Source organism: Cervus canadensis, chromosome X (assembly GCF_019320065.1).
Source record: "Cervus canadensis isolate Bull #8, Minnesota chromosome X, ASM1932006v1, whole genome shotgun sequence".
NCBI lineage: Eukaryota > Metazoa > Chordata > Mammalia > Artiodactyla > Cervidae > Cervus > Cervus canadensis.
Window position 1 is genome coordinate 125,198,914 of NC_057419.1, and position 25,264 is coordinate 125,224,177.

The window sequence follows — 25,264 nt, forward strand, 5'->3', positions numbered from 1 at the left end:
ATAATTTATTTGAGAAGATTGGCACTGATCCTCTTCTCATTGAGCATAGATTATAAAATCAGAAAAAATCTAAGTAAATAAGTCATCACCTACATTTGTTATAATTGACTGTAAAAGAAAGGATTTACAAAAGCATGTTACAAAGACTAATTTTAGAATATCCCAATTTAAACTGTTTTGAAAAAGAATGTAAACCAGTTTACCTGCCATATAAGTAATTTAGAAACATGTTTATAAAACTAACGTCTAAGTCCATCTTAAAGTTTTATAATGCAACTCACCCAAAACAATACACAAACAATTCTGGCTTTTAAAAAAACTAACACCACCTATATAAAATGAAATACTGTCTAATTAACCAAAATTATATTGTGATTTTGGATCATTCAAACATTTAGACAAAGTCCTGAATTCACCAAATAAATAAAAAATCATCTATTTACTTTACTAATGCCAGTACACTTTTAGAATACTAAGTAATCTGAAGTAGAAGAGCTATTGTTTAGAATTTTTAAAATTTATCTCATAACATATTAAAAGCAACAGGTTTAACTAAATTAGAAGAGTCAATCATTCAAACCAAAAGAATATTTGGTTGAGATCTCAGAAACTCTTTAACTTTCATCTACCCCTTCTCCCCATGCCCCCTCCTTAAGTCTAAGATGCTAGGAAAAGTGTACCCTCTTGTCGATAGGAACAACCCACTACAGGGATGTTTCTCGTGGAAAAAGGAAGTTTTTCTTGCATTGCTTTCAGACCTAATTGGTTATGAGAAAAACCAAAGGCCATTGCACAATGCTGAATGAAGTATTTTTTTCAAATTTAAAATCTGAAAGCTACTCTTGTCATTTATTTCAAAATATGGATGAATTATAAAACATAAAACATTTATAAAGTGAAATATTTCATGTGATCTATAGGCATTTTTCAATAAGTAATTTAAGTGATATTCATTATGAATATTTGTACCAAAATATGGTGTTCTTAAAAGTTTTTGTAGGCTAGTTTTGTACAAATTAACCTACTATGGATTTTTAAATATGGGTGAAAAAACTACATTTAAAAAAGAAAGATGAGGTTAGAGAGAAGAGACAAAGAAAACCTATGTAAACACATTTAAAAACAGAACTTGTACCTCAGATGATACTGGCGATTGTGGTGACATATTAGCATTATCACTGTCTTGCTAAAATATAAAAATAAAAACATGAAACATGCAATTAAAATATGAATGATGATTCAGACATGTAAAAGGAAAACTGAAACTACTAAAGGAAGGATCTGGAAAATACCATCCACCACCTTGCCAAAGTGTGGTCTGTAGACCAGTAGCATCAGCATCCTCTGGGAGCTTGTTAGAAATGCAGAATCTCAGGCCCCACCCAAGACCTACTGAATCAGAATCTGTATTTCAGTAAAATCCCCAGGTGATTCCTAAGCAATTTAAAGTTTTATAAGTAGTATCTACTTACATCAAATATTTTCTTACAAGTTTATTTCCTTTAAATATCACAAATGAAAAACCTTTCTATATTTCTTAGAAAATAGCCACGTTTTAAGATTAATTCCTGATAAGAAATGGCAGCAATATGTTCCAGTGTGAGACAGACACAGGGACGCATGCAAAATTCCATCACCCCAACAATAACATTTACCTGGAAAATTACATTTATCTAACATAAGCATAGAAATAATGACAAAGAATTGAACTGAATAAAATACTACTAAATGGTTCATGTTTTTTCTCAATGACTACTACTAAACAAATACAAAAATCTTAACATTTAACCTTGAATATACACACAACACAGAGTATACATTCATCATCAACAAATGATTACTGACTGTCTACTATATGTCAGACACTGGTGCTAGACCGGGGGAATTGAAACTTGGTAAAATATCATCCACTCAAGGATCTCTCAGTCTAGGGGGAAAATAGATTCATTTACAGAAGCAATACAAACTTCTCAGTACAATAATAGAGCATGCATGATGGGGACACAGATAAGGGACACATGGCGAAATGGTGGTGCTGATAAGTAAAGGAAAGTTTCCTGAGAAACTAAAAAACTGAGTAGATGTTTAACAATATTCCAAGATGAGAGGACAACAAGGACAAAGGCACAGAAACAATAAATGTAAAGATGAGTGCAGAAAACCTTGTGCTGTGCTGTGCTTAGTAGAAACCTTGTAGTTTTGTAATTTTGAAGAGTATGGTGAAAGGAAGGTAAATCGTGAATTGAGGCTGATGTGGGAAGCTGAAGCTTGATCAAGAAGAATCCTGCATTTACCTTCTAAGTGATGAGGAGACAGAGGTTTCTAAGCAAGGGAATGGCCTGATCATATTTGCGTTCTTTGAAACAATCATTGGCAGCAGAGAGGAAAGTGGATTGGAGAAAGGGAGAAGATCAAGTATGCTATTGCAGTAGTACAGGCCAGAAATGATAAGGACTTGTGCCAGAGCAGAAATGCAGGTGGGGAATGTATTCAAAATATTTCTGTATCCAAAAAAAAAGAGAGTAGGTTTTGGTAACTGATTAGATATTGAAGCTGCTGCTGCTGCTAAGTCGCTTCAGTCGTGTCCAACTCTGTGCAACCCCACAGACAGCAGCCCACCAGGCTCCCCCGTCCCTCGGATTCTCCAGGCAAGAACACTGGAGTGGGTTGCCATTTCCTTCTCCAATGCATGAAAGTGAAAAGTGAAAGTGAAGTCGCTCAGTTGTGTCCGACTCTTCACGACCCCATGGACTGCAGCCTACCAGGCTCCTCCATCCATGGGATTTTCCAGGCAAGAGAACTGGAGTGGGGTGCCATTACCTTTTTCAAGATATTGAAGCATGCAGGACCAAAGTAGATTAAACATAAAAAGGAACAAAGAAAGCATCCAAGCTGAACCTTTAACCTATAGTACAACACACACTTTTTGGGTGATTCCATATCTTAAAATTAAAGGAGTTTTCAGAAGTCTTGCCAAGTATTCAACATCAAATTAATTACCAATCTGTCCAAACAAAAATACATAGAGTTACTTAAGTATTTATGGTGATGAGACTGTATCATTTCAAAAATGCCAGGCTGTTGTACAAGTTAAAATGATGAGGTAGAAAAATTTACAGTAATGCTCAAACTGTAGAAATCTAATTTTCAATGTTAAAATAGTATACAGAGTTGTGAAAAGAGATTAATAAGTTTCAAAGGAAAAAATCTCAATTGACCACCATGCTGATTTAAGAAGATAAAATATGCAAGAATTTTAATTACAGTTTTAATATGAATGCTAATAAAATTCTAAGACCAAACTACTAGGAACATGTGGAAATTATATAATCAAATTAATAACAGTCTAATCATGCTAATTTTTTATTATTGGAGAAAACCCATGCATTAAATCAATAACAAGATGGATTATATTTTACTCTGATTGAGCCAATTACATATGAAAATAAATGTTTTAAATAATTGCTAATATTACCCTCTTTTCTCACCTCATTGTTTTCATTGCCACTTGAACTCTTCCTTGATGATTTATACTGAAAAATATTTAAAGCATATACTTTATTTTTCCTTGGACATGAATTCTCTAACTAGTAAATTATATGAGGTTTACTCACATTTTGATACTTTTAAATTATCTAAATTATATGTAAAATGTAAACTGCATGTAAATATCTTTAGATTAAACTGTTTAATTTCATAACCATTTTAAACAGTCCTACTACTTACTAATAGTTAACACAAATAGTACTTTCTATATGCAAGGCATTGTTCTAAGTATATACATCAAGTAACATTTACTTCCTAAACCAATCTATTTCCCATTCATTCAGGTTTGCTGAGTCTTGTCTTAAATCCTCCTTTTTCTTAATCCACTATACACAAAACATCAGGTCAGTTCTTTCTGAAAAGTCTCTCAGATTTCTGAATTCTCTCAACTATTAAACTATTAGTTATAGTTTATTTATTACCTCATGCTTAGTCTGCAATCTCATTCAAAATGTCATTCATTTTTAAGAAACCTACTGATTTTAGGTTAAGAAATACTACATCACATGTATATATTGACTATACAATAATAGTAATAGTGATAATAGCTAACACTTATACTAGTGCTTACTATTGATATATACTTGGCACTGACTGAAGTGTGTTATACCTATGGACCCACCCACTTAATCTTAACAATCTGAGGTAAATACTATTATCTCCATTTTATATGAGGAACAGAGGTAATATGCTTAATATCACAAATGCTGGAATGTAAAAAAGTGCTTTTACTAGGATCAATAATCAAGGAAATACAGTTTTGACAACCACTAAAGTTCTTCTGATTCCTCGATCACAGAAATTTTCCTGCAAATAGTGGTAGATTGACCTTTTTAAAAATACTAACTCTTCTATTGAAAAAAAAAACAAAACTAACTTTCCAATTATGTCCAAATTTCTCTGCTGGCAATCAAGGTTCTATTTAATGCCCCCCTTTACTTATGTAGCCTCATCTTCCGTAACTCTTGGAAAAACAGATAACCTACCTGGTAACTCAACCACAAACTGGAGGATGAACAGCATCAGGGATTATAAATATAAGACCTAAATTCCTCTACTGTCTCTCCTGTGGCTTACAAAAACTATCAGTAACTACCAAGGTATTCTTTGCAGCCAATCCCAGACAAAGCCTCAATACACTTTCAACCCAATGTTCCAGATAGCCATCAAACAGAGCTGGCATGTGTGAATAAACCTATTTTCCACCCTTAAGCATGATGTTACTGATGGCACTTGTTCTACTTCAATAAAAGAGTGACACTTGGCGAGTGAACACCAGGACCCCAAGATAGCATCAGTCATACTATTGAAGAAGAAGAAACTCATGGATGTCAAAACAGGGGAACTGCCCAAGCTTGTTACTGCTGAAGAATTTCACCTCTAAAGGCACTGTTGAAGAGTTTCAAAAAGGTTACTACAAGCATTACAAGCATGTAACTGGAGTTTCTATGCTTACGTGCTTTTCAGTTACTGCCTTTCTTAAAAGGAACTCAAACATGAGCATTTATGCAAGTACCCACTGAAGAGACACAGACTGCATTCCTGACCATGACTACCTTTGCCCAACAGCCCTGATCTTTGCTGAATCCTTTCATATTTTAATTGAGAATTAATATCTGATAAAAGATGACTAGTAGAAAAACAAACCAAAAATAAAAGAATGACATTTTAGTAAATAATAAGCTAATTAAGTCTGGAGAAATACATACAGAAATCTGTATGCAGGTCAAGAAGCAACAGTTAGAACTGGACATGGAACAACAGACTGGTTCCAAATCAGGAAAGGAGTACATCAAGGCTGTATATTGTCACCCTGCTTATTTAACTTATATACAGAGTACATCATACAAAATGCCAGGCTGGATGAAGCACAAGCTGGAATCAAGATTGCCAGGAGAAATATCAATAACCTCAAATACGCAGATGACACCACCCTTATGGCAGAAGGTGAATAAGAACTAAAGAGTCTCTTGATGAAAGTGTAAGAGTTGGCTTAAACCTCAACATTCAGAAAACTAAGATCATGGCATCTGGCCCCATCACTTCATGGCAAATAGATGGGGAAACAATGGAAACAGTGACAGACTTTATTTTCTTGGGCTCCAAAATCACTGCAGACGGTGACTGCATCCATGAAATTAAAAGATGCTTGTTCCTTGGAAGAAAAGCTATGACCAACCTAGACAGCATACTAAAAAGCAGAGACATTACTTTGCCAACAAAGGTCCGTTTAGTCAAAGCTATGGTTTTTCCAGTAGTCATGTATGGATGTGAGAGTTGGATCGTAAAGAAAGCTGAGCACTGAAGAATTGATGTTTTTGAACTGTGGTATTGGAGAAGACTCTTGAGAGTCCCCTGGATGGCAAGGAGATCCAACCAGTCAATCCTAAAGGAAATCAGTGCTGAATATTCATTGGAAGGACTGATGCTGAAGCTGAAACTCCAATACTTGGGCCACTTCATGCAAAGAACTGACTCATTGGAAAAGACCCTGATGCTGGGAAAGATTGAAGGCAGAAGGAGAAGGGGACAACAGAGGATGAGATGGTTGGATGGCATCACTGACTCGATGGACATGAGTTTGAGTAAGCTCCGGGAGTTGGTGATGGACAGAGGAGGCTGGCGGGCTATAGTCTGTGGGGTTGCAAAGAGTCAGATACGACTGAGCGAATAACACACACACACACACACACACTAATTAAGTATACACTCTGTGGCAAGTACTGTTTTAAGCACTTTACATTATTCATTAAAAAATTCATTATTCATTAAATAATTCAGTAGTTATAATAATCCTGTGAAGGAATATACCAATAGAGTCATTTGAAGATAAAAAAAAATAAGAAGCTCAGCAAGATTAGGTAATTTACCAAATTTTACCAAATTTACCAAAGTCACTCAATTAGTAAGATATCCAAGTGAGCACTGGAACCAAAGTGGTTTGATTTCTGAGGACAAGGCTCTTAACCACTATGCTATACTCTCGTCCCTAAATCCTAAATGATTAGTAGGGATTTTTCAGGAATAAGAAAATGAGCATGCTCAGAAGAAGGAGAGCACAAAGAAAAAAAAGTTCAGTCTAGGAAAAAGTCAAAGAGTTGCTAATGAGACTGTGTCAGGTAATAGCACTTAGGTAAAGATGGACGTGATGCTTTTTTCTTTTTTTTTCTTTTGGACATGATGGTTTTTAAAACTCCAAATTTTGTTATTGATAATGGGGAGCCAATAAAGAATTTTAAGCCAGGGATTTCTCTACAAACTGTTAAACGAGAGAAAGCAGAACCATTAAGAAGTTATTATTAACACGACTGCCCATAAAAGAAAGAATATGGGTTCCAACACAAGCAAGGGCAGTAGATATGGAGAAGAGGTAATGAACTGGAGAAAGATGTATAGTTAGCATTCTGGTGAACAAGTAGGTGAGGAGAAAGAAAGAGCAAGATCAAGGAGGACTGAGGTACAGAGCTTAGAAAACTGGGTGGGTAATACTGCTATTAACTAAAATAAAGAATAGAGAGGAGGAGCAAGTTCCATGGTGGTGGATTGGGACAGGGAGACACGATAAATTTGAAACACATGGTATCCAAACAATTAGAAACACAGGTACAAAGACAAGTGAAAAAAAGTTACGAGATGTAAATTTAGACCCAGGAGAATATGAGACATCTGAAATCATAAGAGCTTCAGAGAGAGTAAGGAAAGAGGATGAGACCCTAAGAGCAAGTAGGAGAAAAATCAGAAGAAAAGTTAGCCAGGAGTATCAAAAAGAAAAAAGAACCAGGGAAGGAAAATGAGGAAGAAACCAAGCAAGGGGTTTTGAGAAGAAAGATGTCTCATTACTGTGAAATGCTGCACTGAATTTTGTTTGCTGTTAGTAGGTATGTTACACTCCAGTGAGGCTATTTCGGAGAAGGCAATGGCAACCCACTCCAGTACTCTTGCCTTGAAGATCCCATGGACGGAGGAGCCTGATGGGCTGCAGTCCATGGGGTTGCTACGAGTCGGACACGACTGAGTGACTTCACTTTCACTTTTCACTTTCATGCATTGGAGAAGGAAATGGCAACCCACTCCAGTGTTCTTGCCTGGAGAATCCCAGGGACGGGGGAGCCTGGTGGGCTGCCGTCTATGGGGTTGCTTGCACAGGGTCGGACACGACTGAAGCGACTTAGCAGCAGCAGCAGCAGCAGTGAGACTATTTTAATGGAGAAATGGAAGTAAAAGCTGCACTGCATTGAGTTAAGTGAAGTGAGTCACTCAGTCGTGTCCGACTCTTTCGGACTCCATGGACTGTAGCCTGCCAGGCTCCTCTGTCCATGGAATTCTCCAGGCAAGAATACTGAAGTGGGTTGCCATTCCCTTCTCTAGGGGATCTTCCCAACCTAGGGATCGAACCCAGGTCTCCTGCATTGCAGGCAGATTCTTCATCGTCTGAGCAACCAGGGAAGTCCAAGAATACTGGAGTGGGTAGCCTATCTCTTCTCCAGGGGATCTTCCCGACCCAGGGATCAAACCGGGGTCTTCTGCATTGCAGGTGGATTCTTTACCAGCTGAGCTACCAGGAAAGTCCACAGTGAGTTAAGGAGTGATCAAAAACTGCAGATCTAGAAAAGCCAAGTTTGGTCCCAGAAGAAAGCAAAGAAACAAGGCAACAGCTGAAAAGGGAATCAGGGATAATGGTAGAGGTCTGAGCACATTTATAAGATGGAAGGTAAAGAGACAGGACATAGAATAGTAAGCAGATAATTGATAAAGCAAAGAAAGAGAGGATGATGCAGTCAAAAACTCGATGAGACTTGCATTATTGTTACTCAATTACTATTATAATTTAAAATATCCATTATACACAAAAACTTAGAAAGATACTTGTTTTGCATTACTGTACATATTTAAAGATCCTAAAACCCAAATCTGAATATATACATAGATTTAAAATATTCTGTAAGTTCAAATTCTTACTAATTCACCTCAGCTGTCCTCAATTAATATTAGTTTGAAAAACTGAAGTTTCATTAATTCTGAATTAAAATACTATGCAATAAAGGCCTATTTAAGAAACACAAAGATCAGTTCGTTTATCTCTGAAGCTTATATTAACTTCACAGGAAAGACAGTATTTGTGCACAAACTGACTCAGAACAAATCAACTCACTTCACAAGCCCAGTTGGCTTCCCTATTCTGTTATACAGTTAAACACAGTCAGAGAAAATACACGAAAATATTTTCCTTCAGGTTAAGCCTAATTAAAATATCATACTATATTTACAAAATTAAATAGGTATTCTAAGAGTCAAAATGCTTTATCACAAAAGTAATGAGATACATTTGAAGACAAATATATATGGCATTTAAATAAATCAAATAATCTTTAAAACTAATTTAGCACAGTTATCTAGTGTTTTTAACTATATTTAGAAAAGAATCATCAAATGCATTTAGAAATTTGTTATTGTCATTCCTACAAGAAATGAAAGCAACTAATTTACATTGAACATTATCAACAAAAGGTTAGATATTCATACTTTGTTTATATACTAATAAATTTCTCTAAGATTATTTTTAAAGTAATGTATTTTCTGGAATACCTTTACTTTGAGGAATGCAGTGATTTTATTTCAGCAACAATGACATTAAATTTTATTTACTAGAATAGTAATCTAAACAAGGGTGGCCAAGAGTCTAAAAGAGTTAACATAACTCTCCTACAATGATCTACTTACTCATATAGTTTGACCTAAATTATCTTCTTACTCACATCATCTGGCCAATCATGTTGAAACATTTTTTTAATTTTGTTTCAGGGACTTACCTGAAAAACATACCTCCCCAAACCAGTCCTAGCAACTAAGAAACCAGAGAGCTAGAGTTTATACACACACACACACTTTCAATAAATCTCCTAAATAACAGCACCATGAATAATTTACCACGGGACACAAACAAAGAAATACTGTGGTTCAGTCATTTATATGTGCTGGGGTAAAGTTACACAAAAGTTCTATGTTTCATTACAAAGCAAAGTTAAAGGAGCCATCACTGAGTGAGTTTAGTGATAATTTGATATGTATCTCTAGAGTAGTATACATTAACTGTATATCCAAATTAAGTTCAATATTGTATCTTATGAGTAAGCCTTTTGATTCCTGAGGGATAAGTGATTAAAAGATATTTTCTTTTTGAAAGAAAGATACTTCACAGAAATTGATGAATTTCTATTTTAATAGTTTAATCATGAAAACATTGGCAAATCTGAATAACGCTTTTGACTTCACTTAGTAGTATCTCAATTTTACAGTTTTTTAACATCTTAGGAAAAAATTGCTGACATTCAATTTTTTACAGTGTCCTAACACTGACATCTTCTGACTATTGAGGAGAACTACATATCTGCTTAAAACATTTCCCAGCTGAAGCTTATCTTTGCACCTACTTTATTAACTATAGTAAAAATTCACATTTGTTGAATGATGATTATGGACTCTTCAAATATTATCTCATTTGATCCCTTAGCAACTTATAAAATGGTAACACTATGGAAGGTATACTTAAGCCATAGAAAACAAAATATTAAACAACAAATTATTCTAATTAAATCAAACAACTATTTTTTAAGGTTCACTGAGGCTTCTATTCAGATTTTTATTGAGAGTTTTACTTGAGTTACAATAAATTAAAAAAACAAAAGTGTTCATTTGGTATTAGGCTATCCACAGTAGATCAACAGGCAGCACAGCATAGGCTCTGGATTCAATGAACTCAGACGTTTATTACCCTAAGTGACCTGGAGCATATTACTTAGCCTCTCTGTGCCTTAATTTGCCCATCTATAAAGTAAACATGGTAATAAACGTACTTACTCATAGGGTTGTTATAAAGATTAAATGAGTTGATATTTGTAAAGTAAGTACTTAGAACAGTGCCTGGCACTTACTAACTGCCATATATAAGTATTTTGACAAACAGAATCTGTATGCTTTTACTATACTAAGAGATCAAATAAAAATCAAATCTCTTTTATTAGTTAAAAATATTAAAATTTATACCACATCATCAGTTATTCATCAAGTTTTATCTGTTAACAAATTTCCTTTAGTGCCTTTGTTCAAGTTCCATAAACAAAAAGAGGGGATTTTAAATTAATAAATGCCAGAATGTAAATATAACTGCAGATTTGTAAAGGGTATTGACCAGGGTTCTACCTAGAATGTCTTTCCCTTTTTCCCTGTGTCTTTTATTTCTTCATTATCTCTCATATTGACCAGGTAACATGAGGCTCATTAAAAGGATCCAGTAATTATTTGTTGATGATGTAAACTTACACAGACTAAGACATATAACATTTTTGTTTTGGGCATATACTACTACTTCCAAATATATGTTACACATCCATAAAAAGAAAACTGATCAATGTGCATAGAGATCCACTTTCATCAAACTGATAACAGCATGAAATAAGAACTATGTACTTATATATGTATTTATTATTAGACAAATTAGGTTTGGGGAAACAGAAAAAGTCCACAAAGACAACAAAATTTGCTGAATAGAGCAGGAACTTCTTTTCACTGTTCATTTGAATCAGAAATTCCAATAACAAATTCAAGAGTACTCCAATTCTAATGACTGGTCACTACAAATATAGCAGACCTGAATCACAAATAGACAAAAAATATTACAATGTTTAGGAAGGTGTACACAATGAAATTTCATTAAAATTCTGCTAACTAGAAATTTGAGATAATTCAGATGGCCCAAGCCTTTAATTGAGCCAAGACAAACACCATCCTAAGAAATATATTAAGGTAATAAGAAAATGGGGGAGAAGCTTTTTAGAATTATGTAAATAGCATTTATTTACATTGAAACAGTTAAATGCTAATTGTGAAAATTTGTTAACTCTTTATTGAAACAAACTCAAAGAAAGACCTTTTTGGGGCAATTCTTTTAAAACATTATTACATATTGCTACAACAAGCAGTGTAGTAAACATTCATATTTCTTGTAAAGTATCTGGCAAATCACAATTCACACTGATCTACTCTTAATTATTTTGAATTGCTGAAATTTTATGTAAATAACTGGATCATATAATTATCCCACATACATGTAGGAAATCAAGATAAAATAACACATCTTCTATATTTAACTAGAGAGTTATATTCTGTCATACTAATGTAAAACAAAATGGATAAAATCAAAACTAATAATTACAAAGTACATTTTATAATTGAATAAAGTACCTTGAAATATTCTTTTCTAATTTGTTTGCTCCGCCTCCTTTCTTCACTCTGCCAGATTATAGGGTGAGATTCTGGCCATTGCTGCTCATCTGTTTGATCCTTTTGATTTTCTAAGGGCTGTAACAAGATAATTTCTTTTAACGAAATAAATGAGAAAAAAAAATTAGATATAACAGCAATTTAATTTCTTCTTACCTGCCATATGAGGGGTGATAATGGTGAATTAACTTCATCTGCTGAGACACTAAAAAATTAGAAATGTCTTAATATTTAAAATATTTAGAATTACTCTTATTATACATTATTAACACTATAAAGTTATCGTTTTTTTCTTTTTACCAGAAATCTTAAGAAGTTACCCATGCCTATGCTTTGAACTAATAACATAAAACTTTTACAAAACATATTCAATTCCAAATAACTTATGATCCTTTGAAAAACATCAAAATGCATTTATTATTTAATAACACCCTATGCACTGAGCTACTCTAAGGACTTTTGAACCCAAAAGAAATGTAGTATCTAGTCAAAAAATATTATAGATATTTATTATATTAATTCATTACCAAAACTAAGAAAAATACAATTACTTTAGACGATCTGCTTGAAACTTCAAGTGACCTAACATAATTGAAGTTCCAAAATAATATATGCTATGTGATAGGAAAGATAAAGATAAATAAAGACTTCAAATTTTCAAATCTCATGAAAACAATAAACACACAAATTTGAGAAGCACAATGAACTTCAAGCAAAAAAAATGAATACTACAATAAGATACATCACAATTAAATTTAAAACAAATGATAAAGATAAAATGTAAAAAGCAGACAGAGAAAAAAATACACATTAGGTTCAGTGAACTGACAAGAGAGTTCTCACAGGAAACAGCACAATCCAGAAGACAAGGGAAAATCCTCTTTAAGGTACCAAAAGAAAACAAAATTATCAAATGAGAATTTTATACTAGCAAAGATATCTTTCAAAAATGAAAGTGAAATACTTTTTTTTGGCCACACCACATGGCTTATGGGATCTTAGTTCCCTGACCAGGGGTTGAACCCAGCACCACAGCAGTGAAAGCACCAAGTTCTAACCACTGGGCAACCAGGGAATTGGCAAGATTTTTTTAAACATTACAGAAACTGAAGGATTCAACATCAGCAGACCAGCAGTAAAAGTAATGTGAAAATAGTTCTTTCAGATAGAAGGAAAATGATATACAAGGAAATACAGAGCTACACAAAGGAACTAAGTCTACTGGAGATGGTAACTAAAAGGGTAAAGATAGAAGACATTATTCTGATTATTTAAATCTCTTTAAAGAAACAATTGACTATTTAAAGCAGGAATAATAACAATGTAATATGTAATATGTTAACACAGATGTAAAACGTATGGCAACAATACTGCAAAGGCCAGGAGGGAAGAAATAGAAGTATACTCTTGTTCTTATCCAATATACATATGGCATAATAGTACTTAAAGGTAGACTGTGATAAATTAAATATACTTTAAACCCTAAAACAATCACTAACATAACAACTAGTTATGTCTAATAAGCCCACAATGGAGATAAATAGGAATTTTAAAATATAATTCAAAAGACAGGAGAAAAAGAGGAAAGATATCTAAAAATAATGCATAAGACAAAAAGTAAACACCTAATAATACAGTAGACTTAAATCCATTAATAACCAGAAGTATCAATTAAATACTAAAAATCTTAATGTTGTAATTAAAAGTCAGATTGTCAGATTTGATAGAAAAGGAAGATACTACCATATGCTAACAACAAGAAACTGCCTTTCTCCATAAAGACACAAATAGGTTAAATATAAAAGGAAGAAGAAAGATATATCATGTAAACACTAAGAAAGAAACTAAACTAGAAGAAAGCTGATGTGACTATATAATATCAGGGAAGTATACCTCAGAGCAAAGAATATAAACAGGGGACTTCCCTGGCAGTCCAATGGTTAAGAGTCTGCATCTCTTGAAGGGGGCATGGGTTTGGTCCCTGATTGAGGAACTAAGACCCTGTACACCACACACAAAAAAGCCACCCTAACCAGGAATATTTTAAAAAGTCATTTTATAATGACAAAGATGTAAATCCACCAAAAGGACATTATAATCCTAAACATTTATGTATTTAATAACAGCTTTAGAATATATGAAGGAAAAATGAAAGAACTTTAAAGAGAAAGACAAATCCACAGTGTTGGAAATTTCAAATAGTCTCCTCCTACTAATTGATAAAAACAACACTGTAATGCACCCAAGTGGTGGTGGGGCGGTGAAGATAAACAATGAACAAATAAAGAAGTCTGAGATATAAATAATAAAGTACAGAGAATGTCAGATGGTAAAAAAGTATACATTTACAATGTCAGACAGTACTAAGTTCTGTGGAGAAAAGTAAAGCAGGGTATGTGAAAAGGGAAGAAGGAATGGGAAAGGGATGCTCTTTTATCTAAGTTGTCCAGGGAATATCTTGCTGAAGAAGTGAAAGTTGGGCAGAAACATAAACACAAGGGAATAAGCCATAAGGTTTTCTGAGAAGAAATCATTCCAATCGAGGCAAAAGCCTTGAGGGTGTGGGAAACTTGGTGTATTGGGAGTCAACAAGGAGGCCAGTATAACTAGAGAAGAACTAACAAGCAGGAAGAACAAGGCAAGAGGAACGCAGTAGGGAGCCAAATAATGCAGAGGTTCACAAGTCCTTAAAGGACCTTAGTTTTTATTCTGAATGAAATGGGAGATCATTAGAAAATTCTGAAGAATGACATGATGTAACTTACACTTAAAAAATACCAATCTGATTCTTCTTCTTCTTCTTTTTTTTTTATTGAAAACAGACTAGAGAAAAGCTAGGGTGGAAAGGAGACAGTAGAAGGCTGCTATAACTGAAGTAAGAAATTTCTAAGGCTGGGGTGGTAGGTGTGGAGGTGGTAAGACATGATCAGATTCTGAGCATATTTTGAAGGTAGAGTCAACAGGATTTGCTAAAGGATTAGTTATGGGATGTGAAAGAAAGTGACAAGTTACAGATGACTCTGAGGTCTTTGAGCTGAGCAACTATTAATAGAAGGATGGAGTTGACATTTTCTGAAATGGGGACAATGCAAGAAGAGTTAAGTTTTGAGGAACAAAGAGAATGATTAAAAGTACTATTTGGGAAGGTTAAGTCTCATATGCATCATACATCCTAGCAGAGCTGTTGAGTAGGTAACAGGCAATACAACTCTGCTGTGTGTGCGTATGTATATACATACATATGTACACAGAAATACACATGCACATGCAAATGTTCATGCATATATATAGAAAACTGGTTTAAAGGGGAAAATATCAAAATATTAAGACTTGTCATCTCTGGGGATTAGGATACTAGATGATGTTTCTTTTTTCCTTTATGATAAAATTTTCCTATTTTTAAACAATAAAGCTACATTATTCTTATAAACAGAAAAAAAACCTAAAATTTTGTTTTGTGTTTAAAGAAGAAATTAGGTGACTGTTCTGAAAATGAGAAAAGTGAAAGTAAGAGTTCTGTAAAGAAAAGGCCAAGATTAAATATCACCATTTTGAAGTTTGGGTAATTGGGGCTTTCTCAAGAGAATGTTAGGAACCTGGTGAGGAAGCTTAAGATAGAAATGAAAGAAACTGACAATATATGGCAAAAACTACTACAATACTGTGGTAATTGGCCTCCAATGAAAATAAATTTAAAAAAGAAAGAAACTGAGAAGGAAGGTAGAAACAGAAATTTCAAGGACAAAAAAACATGTAAGATAAAGAATCAGTATTCACAAAGGGAGAGAGTGGGTTAAATCCAGTTTAATGCAGGAGATATAGGAGATGAGGGTTCAACCCCTGGGTCAGGAAGATCTCCCTGGAAGAGGAAATGGCAATCCATTCCAGTATTCTTGCCTGTAGAATCCCATGGACAGAGGAGCCTGGTGGGCTACAATCCATGGGGTCACAAAGAGCTGGACATGACTGAGTGACTGAGCACACACATGCACACAAATGAAATTTGAGACAGATGAATGTTTCTAGACTTGGGTATAAAAAGTTATCTTATGCTTGAACTGAATTCTAAAAGCCTAAGTGAAAAACGGAAGAAGAAGGGGCAATCCCAGCAGAAACACCAGGACATAGAATACAGAGATGTGAAATCATGTTGGAATAAAGGAAGGAGTACTATGGTTCCTAGCTGTAAAAGGTGCCAGTGCAAGAGTACACAGGCTGAGGCCTTCAAGCTAGGCAGAAACTCACTTCAATCTTGTGGGTTAAGCCAAACATTTTAAGCTTTATCCTAAAAGTTAGAAAAAGAAGATTAATAACTTGGAAACACATAGTCAGGCCTGTACTTTAGAACCATCACTCTTACACCATTAGCACAGAAAACAAATTTAAAGGTAGGCCAAACTTGAGAAACGAGGTATGGCTGCAAACTGTTGCAGTAGTCCAGGTAGAAAAGACAGGGCCTGAGCCATCATAACTGCAACAGGAATGGAGAGGTTGAGACAGATGCAAATAATGTTAAGAAGCTAAGATGCAAATAATGTTAAGAAGCTAAAGTTTTCTGTGACTGACTGGATTGGGAAGAATGTGTAAGAGAAAGCAATTTCCAATGATTCCAAAGTTGACTATACACACAGTGGCACATTCACTCAAGGTGCACTATACAGGAGACGAAATAGATTTGGGAAAAGTAAGTCCAGTTTGGATTGTAAGGTAGTTTGGAAAGGACATCAATGAAAGGTATGCATCTGGAGAAAGCGAGCTGTTCTTGTTTCCATATATTAAAAGTTGGAAAAAAAAAAAAAAGTTGGGGTTCTAAGGTCAGACATCCTGGGTTTAAATTCTCATTATATCATTTACTAGCGGTGTGACCCTGAATAGCTATGGCAATTTCTGAGCCTCAGTTTCTCACCTATAAAATGGGGATACAATAGCAACAACTTCATAAGTTATTATGAGGATTAGATGAGATCATACAGCTAAAGCACTAAGAATAGTATACATACAACAACCATTCAACAAATGCTAATTCTCTCTGTGTGTTATCTGTACCCACACCCTAGCCTTTGACTTTTATATTCCCATAGGAATAACTCAGAAGTTGAGTTTGGTGCAAATTTTCAAACCACCAAAAAGAATAAATAAAAACTTTCAAGGTCTTCTAGTTCTCTGGAATTCATATACCTGGATTTAGACTATGCCTTCATATAGAATAATTGAATAAAACCTAATTAAAAAGAAATTAAAAAGTGAACTATAACATAGAGAACAAATACAATCAATGATAAACACATTATTCCTGACCATAATAGTAATAAAATAAATGTCTGCTAAATGGATAAATATTGAGAGCAAGAGGAGAAGAAGGTGAGAGGCTGAGGTGGTTGGATAGCATCATCAACACAATGGACATGAGTCTGAGCAAACTCAGGAAGATAGTGAAGGATAGGAAAGCCTGGTGTACTGCAGTTCATAGCATTGCAAAGAGTAGGACATGACTTAGGGACTGAACAACAACAAATGGATAAATGATTCTGTCATCAAAACAAAATGCAGGTGAGAGCACAAAAAGTTTAAATCAGCATTCTTGCATTTGTTTACATCAAAAGTCAATTTAACTTGTGTTGTATAATACATTTAAAAAAACATTTAAAAGCCATATTCTTTAAATTATCTCATTATATTAAATTGATATCAATTATTCTATTAAAGCCTACATTAGGAACATTACTGTCAAAGGATCAGCTCTCATTATATAATATTAACCATAAGAACTAAGATATTTTTATACCTCTTTTCGCATTCCATAGTTTGTTTTGGCTTGTTTCTTATGACATAAGTTGAATGATTAAGAATCCTAGAAGTAAATCAGCACATTAATTTCATAATATATTAAAGAGAATAGTGTATATACATGATATAAAAATGTCGATAATAAACTGCATCTGGTCCATGAAGATCTTTGCTAGAAAACAATATTTAAATATTATTTAGATCAGATGCCCATATAAGCTCACTGGCTATTATGAAGGAATGAAGCTCACCAATTCTTCCATGTATTTTCTTTTATAAACCCTTTCTCGAGGCTTGGATATTTTCCAGCCATGTTATTTTCCTGTGCATATCTAACTTTTAGCTGAGACAGAAGATAAAGAAATGCAGACTGTGTAAGTATCATCATAACTGATTTCATTTTTCCCAGAATAGCAAATGATAGGGCCATGTCAACATAATGAACAATTATTTTGCCAAATAATAAACCTTAACTCCAAATGCAAAGCCAGTGCTAAAGTTCAATTCTTTAAAAAAGTCCACAAGTCTATAAAACTTTTAATAACAGAATGAAACAATATATTTGAAGAAAATCAAAAAAAGAAAGAAAAATAAAGTGATAAACCATTACATGAGAGAACCATTTATTCATAATTTTATATCATTCTAGGTATTGATCTCAAAGTCAAAAGCAATGAATAATAAACTATCTTTAACAAAAGTAACTAATATATTTAAGTTCTTAATATTTACCTATTTACTATGGATATAAATGTTAATTTTCAATCTTAAATTTTAGTTTTATAAGGAGTAGAATATCTACCTTTTATTCAAAATAATATAATCAGATGTCAACTACCAAAAGAATACACAGAAGAAGAGAATTTCAAATTAAAGATACATATTGACTATTAAAATATATAATGAAATAAATATAAGTTGGTAATTCCAGAAAGATGGTTTCATAAAGAAACCAATTTCCATTACCCCAGTTTTTCTCACTAGCTAAGATCTAGTAGAGCCTCAACAGGAGGAAGCTACAGTGAGAGGCAAACAAGTATCACACACAAAGCAGTGTAGCTTTGCACCAAGTAATTTCTAGATTACTGACACCTTTATTCTTCTTTGTGTCAACAGGCACTAAAATTGTATTGAATCCCCAAATGCAGAGGAATTTAGATAATAAAATATCTAAGAACATCAGGAAAAAATACATCATTAAAGAGTAATTTTTTAAAAAGGAAGTGAATCCTAAGAATTCTCTTCACATGGAAAAATATTTTTTCTGTTTCTTTAGTTTTGTGTATGAAATGATGGATGTTCACTAAACTGTTTATGATAATGATTTCATGATTTATGGAAGTCAAATCATTATACTGAACGCCTTATACAAGACTGTATGTTAATGATATCTCGATAAAACTGGAAGAGTAAAAAATTGATTTAAAAAGGAGATGTATCCGTTTTAGCACTGCAAGGTATCCTGGGGGAAGGGGAGGGTCAGAATTATTCCTTTGGAAGGGGGCATCAAACTACAATGCCCTCCACTGCAGTAAATTCGGAATTCTCCCCAAACTACACACACTAGTGTTGTAACTATTGATGTGCATGAGTCACGTTAGAGGAGAAGGAAAAATGTTGAGCTCTACTTACTGATAAAACATATTTTATATGCTTGAAAATTCTCTGAAAAATTTTACTGTGTACATTGATATTTAATGTTTTACTGTGTGATACTCAGAGTCAAAATAAATGTCTATTTTATCTAAATATCTATTCTAGATTATTAAAACACTTCTGTAATCCAGGTACCAGTACTGAATTTTAGGTAAAAAGGTATATATATAATTCAGCTGCATCAACCTGGCCACTTAATACTTAAGGCGTCCACAAACTCTAGATACCTTGATGCACGTCCTGCTGCTCTGGTCCTCTGGAAGAATTTTTCACTGAATGATGCTCTATAACATAAAGGCCTCCGTCTGTATTCATATTTCACGTACATCAACCAAACCAAAAGATGGAAGAAGTAAGATGTTTTGGGAGAGGATAGGGAAGTCATTAGTAAAGCAAGCAGAAAAGAAAGAATGGATAGATTTTAAGGGTTGAGAGAACTACCTAATTAGTTATAACAAGCTAGAAGTTAACATGATGCTCCTCAAATTAAGAGTTCATATGATCAGAAAAAGAAAAAAATCACATGAAAAAGTAATGTAATAATTTCTATAATTCAAAACTAAAATAATGAATTGCTCAAAATCTGATTTTGCTTTATGTGATCCTTGATTAATTATACTTCAATATAACTTTTGATAATTACTTTTTAAAATTTAGCTATATTATATAGTACTCAGAAGTACATCTTTCCACAGTAAGTAAAAACTCTCAGGATACACGTAAAAGCAAATCAAATAATTATTAAAAGTAAATATGTATTAGAAAATACTACAGAATAAGCTAACAGGAATGAACATGCTATGGGAACCACTCAACTGAAGCTATTCATTGCAAAATTCTTCATATAATCTTTTCTTTAGCATGAAAATCAAATTTTAAGAAGCCAGCTAAACATTTACTTAATAAGCCACATAGTAAGAAAATCAGTATAAGAAAGAGCAGTAGCCACTTCTCTAATACTAAGATACATAAGTAGAGTTGGTGGAAATTTGAAGAATTGGTTAAATAATTTACAGAGCAATATTATTTTAAGATAATAGTTTTTTATTTAACTTCAAAAATTATAGTAAAAATAAAATTACGATTTGTGGAACAGCTATTTTAATATAGACAAGGTCACTGACTCAAGGGGACCAATACACTCAATACACTCAATACACTCAAATACAAGTAAAAATAATTCAATCTTTTAAGAAAGAGGATAAAGATTAGCTTTAAAAAATTTAACAATAAACTGTCAATACAAAGTAGTTTAACATATGCATCTCAATTAGACAAAGAAGGGCAGTCTTCTAAATAACTAGGCTTCAGACTTTGAACATTTATGATTTATCTATTTGATGGTTTACTTGGTGATCTCTTTTCCCACCCTTTTTGATTATTAATTCTGTGCAATATTCTTTTGTTATTTTCCTAGGATAGTTTCATCCACCAAGTACTAGTATAAACCTTATTAAAGAATTACATATACTCTTTAAAAAAATAGTGTGAACTAAAGTGGCAAAGCTGCTCTAAGAAAATCATCACTGAATTCAACATAAGCTGTTTTTAAATTCCTTCTAATTTTGAAGAACAATGTCTGGCTTCTTTTAGATTTAGCTGAGAGTTAACACTGCATTTACTTTCCACTAATAGCTAGCTAAAGAACAGCTAAATAGTAAGCATACAGTCAAAGTAGAAATCCTAAGTGGTACTTTTTGCTATACAAGAATAATCTTATCCCAGATAAATTATTTTAAATCAAGACTAACAATAAATAGACAAAGATACTGCAATGATTATATTAAAACTTAAAAAGAAATATTACAACTTCTGGTTGATTTGCAATTTTAAATAGCATTTCAGATTCTTCATTTAATAAAGCTAGAATCTAAAACAATACACTGTGAAAGGGGAAATCTACAACCAGAGAAGGTATAAAAACTCAAATCCTCTAAGGAATATATTCTTTTAAAAGATTACTTTTGACTTTTAGACTCACTCAAATTTATGTGTTGTAACAGTAAACAACAATTTTAATTATCTAAATCTAAGAAATATAAGCAATAGCAGGATATTTTAGAAGGAAGGATGATATGATTTAATGGAGAAAATAATAGATTCAGCATAAGAAAATTCTGAGCCCAGTTTAAGTTTAGCCATGAACAGAATTGGCTAGGGATCTAAATTGTCTATAGACTACACATTTTAAAAGTAAAATGTACTCCTTACTTTATGACCAGATATCGCAAAATTTTAATTCCTTCAAAAATTAAACATAGTTATTATAATATTAATGTCACTGATTATTAATCCAAAAAGCTCTTATAAATATATGCACTTATAAATATATGCAAAATATATAAATTTATATGCACTAACATCTGAAAAGGAGAATGGAGAGACAATTCAGAGAAAGAAATTAATTTTGCATAAATTTAAAAAATGACAAAAATTATGTAGAGGGAACATAACTAAATTAATGGTTCCTACTAGCTTTAAATTTGATCTCATTTTCAAGTAATTAACCAGTAACAGTATTAACGAATACCTACTATGTACAAGGCAGAGCTAGGTACTGCTTTGTTCTTATTACAAACTATCAAAAAGCAAGACCTATGAAACATCATTTGATGTATTTAGGTTGAAAGAGTAATTTAAGTCAGAGGGATAGATGTAAAACTAATAGAACAATAGGAGAAAACTGAAAATATAGAAATGATATATATGGCTATAATAAATTCTAAAATTATACACTCAAATGCAATTCTGGACATGAGGGAAATACATATTGTTGTGGGTTCTTATAAAATCAATATTCTCTGTTCATAAAGATAAATGCAATTTTTTCACCTGCCAAGTAGGGGAGGTAGAAACTTAACTATTTTTTAAGCTACATAGAGCAGGTGGTGGCTTGCTTCATCCAACCTCTTAAACCAATGGGGCCATCAATACTTTAATTATACTGAAGGGGGAAAACACATACAACCTCATAAGTAGTCAATTTTAAAAAAGGCCCATTAGAAATGAATCACAGGAAATATTAGAAGATAAGCTTCAAAAAGGATGACAGAAAAGCGTGACAGAAAGTTATGACAGAAGAAAAAATGGCAATTGGGAATGAGGATACATTAGATATAGAAGGGATAAAGATGCTTTCTAGTATGGTTTTTAATTCTATAAATGTAGTAGCAGTGCAAAAAGAGATACTTAGTGGTTATTTTAAAAACTATTATAGGGCAATATACTTTTTACTAATTGATGTAATTAAATCTCACAGGTCAAAGTTTTATTTGTGAAACAATCATTCTCTTGTTTAGCAATAAAAAATCAACCTTGTCAAATACTCTGAAAAAAAAAAAAAGAAACTATTATAGTGGTCCCTAATACCACACATCAGTCATTGAATAAGTTTTAATAGTAATTATTTTTCAAAACATCTTTAAGCAAATGCCAACATACTTTTTTAAACATTCTGAAACATGGTCCTGTGATCCATAAACATTTATCGCTTTGAATATGTAAAAAACATAGTCATTATCCAAATTAAATGCACCAAAATTATTCTTTTAATTTTCTCAAAACAAACAAAAAAAATCTCAGTTCTGCTTTATTATTTCAATATTAGTAATATAAATGTAGCACTCTTAGTACATGAAGATGGCAATAACAGCCAACCCTCAGCAGCACGCAGAACCTTCTCTGTATAAAAAATGGACTTGCACTGATTTTATACTCATTAACACAAGGTCCTCCTCATTGCCAATAACATGCATTTGGAGAAAGCCTAGCCAGAGAGAGAAATGCTCCTTGACCAAGACACAGACTAAAGTGAACCTGTGACTCTCAAACTGTCACACTGATTTAATCAGTGATTATATAATTCAATTTTAAGGAGTTTACACATATCCCGAGTAACTCAAAATCAGATAAAAAGCACACTATATACTTGTGACATGTACTTGGAAAAAATGCTTATAACATATCATGCTATTGTGAGCTAAGATGAATATCAATTATTTAGCATAAAGGAATAAAAAAGATATTGAAGCAATAAATAGAATGACTATATGAGTATAAAGTATTCTGTTAATTATATATGTAGCTTTATATTTTTTTCCTAAGTATTTCCTATTGCCTTTTAGTAGATGGTCTTCTTGTTTACTGTTTATTTGACAATCTTTAAATATCAGATTTAATGATTATAAAATTTGCCCATTTAAATCTCATTACTGAAAAAAATACCTGTTCTTCTGCTCTTGCTGCAATAACTGAACAGCTATTTTCCTCAAATCAGTTACTTCCTTCAAACCATCATCCTCTTCCTCAGCAAGTAATTGTTCTTTCCCAAGTCTGAAAGGTAACATAAACATGATTATCCAAAAAGCAAGGCAGATATTTTATGACAGCTTTCAGATGTAGAAACCATTTTTTATTTTTAGTAGCACGTGAAATGTTCTTGTATTTAAAATGTTAAAATAAGAAATAAAGAATATTAAAGGAATATACAAACATATTAATATCTATCCTCTCTACTCAATAGGAAATGTCACATACTGGTTATATTAATATAATTAATGGCTAACAAAGTAAACTGCATTACCATTTTGTAATTTCTGAAATGTGAAATAGCCATAGTAATTTAACAATGCGTATTCTCCATCTTGAGTGTAATAAGGACCACAGAGCTCTATTTGGCCTATCTTTAGAAATAAATAGAAAATGTTATGAAATTTTTTCATTTTATCAAACCACTCTGCTTTTATCAGTTCATTTATTTTGATTTTTAAAATCCCTGTGTAAAATGTTTAAGTAGTGAAAATGCAAAATAGATAGATTGGCAAATTTGCAAAAAATATTCATTAAAATATATGTATCTTTTTTGTCATTTAAAAAGAACAAAGAAATTTTAAAATTGTTCTCTAAACTCTAGTAATTTTATGCCAAAGGCATTTCATTTAAAAAATGGTGTCAGCGACTTCCCTGGCAGTCCAGTGGTTAAAACTCTGCATTTTCACTGAAGAGGACACAGATTCAATCCCTGGTGGGGAAACTAAGATCATGCACGCTGCATGGAAAGGTAAGTAGGCAAGTAAGTAAGTAAATAAATAAATAATGGTATCAAACCTAAGACTGTATCTTTACCATATCTTGCATGCTACTGGAGTCTCTCAAGGTAAGACAACTGTCCTCATACAATAATATGAGAAAGTAAGAGAAAAATGAAACACAGAGAGTAAAACAAAGCACTGTAACCTCCTTATGGGGCACCAGAGATGATTAATTAATGACTATTAAAAAGTTACCAATGAGGTCATTTGAGGGAAGCACAATACAGAGAAAAGAGAAAAACTTGGGGATCAGAGAGCTAGACTCACACCCGCGGTTCTAGTGGACACTAGCTAAGTGGTTTTAGACAAGAAACTTTATAGTCTCCCAGCTTCACCTTCCTTATCTGTAAAAATGTGGACAATATCCACCCTGTAGGATTTCGTGAAGATTAAGTAAGAAACATAGGAAAGCATGTAGCACAGATCCTGGTAGATGGTAGGTATTCAACAAATACTCTTTCCTTTCTGAAAAAAATGTGGTAGGTCAATTTCTATCATTTCATAAGACAAAGGATACATAAAAGATCCAAAGTAAATTATTTTAATAAAACAGAGAAGTAAATACCCTTAAAATTACCATACCCAGTCTCATGTAATGTAAAGTTTATTAAATCAAGAGTCAGAACACCTCAGTTTGAGACATTGAAACTCCAGGTCTCAGTTTCCTAATTGGTCAAATTATAGCAATACCATCTGTTTTAAAGAACAGCTAGATAGCTCAAATGAGGCAATGTATGGGAAAGTATAATTTTCTTCAATAATAGTAATGGGGACATTATAATTACACTTATGGAGAAAAACAGTGTATATACTACATTCAACTTATATGTTTACTATAATTTTCAGCTTAATTGAGGAAAGCACACAGATGAAATATTCACAAATTAACTATCTGAACCTAACAA

General features: G+C 32.9%; 1 protein-coding gene and 1 non-coding gene across 5 annotated transcripts in view; both read right to left on the minus strand.

The window, feature by feature from the left end:
* Positions 1-25,264, minus strand: part of LRCH2 (leucine rich repeats and calponin homology domain containing 2) — a 105,307-nt gene that overhangs the window by 12,939 nt on the left and 67,104 nt on the right. Inside the window, exons 11-17 of one of the 4 annotated variants that reach the window (XM_043459088.1) lie at positions 23,494-23,601; positions 19,497-19,574; positions 17,612-17,677; positions 11,983-12,031; positions 11,788-11,904; positions 3,489-3,533; positions 1,136-1,186 (exon numbers count right to left, since the gene is read on the minus strand). In XM_043459088.1, the coding sequence (XP_043315023.1) occupies positions 1,136-1,186; positions 3,489-3,533; positions 11,788-11,904; positions 11,983-12,031; positions 17,612-17,677; positions 19,497-19,574; positions 23,494-23,601 (514 nt within the window). The remainder of the gene's footprint in view (positions 1-1,135; positions 1,187-3,488; positions 3,534-11,787; positions 11,905-11,982; positions 12,032-17,611; positions 17,678-19,496; positions 19,575-23,493; positions 23,602-25,264) is intronic. The other 3 variants (XM_043459091.1, XM_043459089.1, XM_043459092.1) reach the window with 3 other exon arrangements.
* On the minus strand, positions 673-801 carry LOC122436207. The gene has a single exon (XR_006267963.1). It is a non-coding gene; the product is annotated as a small nucleolar RNA SNORA35 (small nucleolar RNA).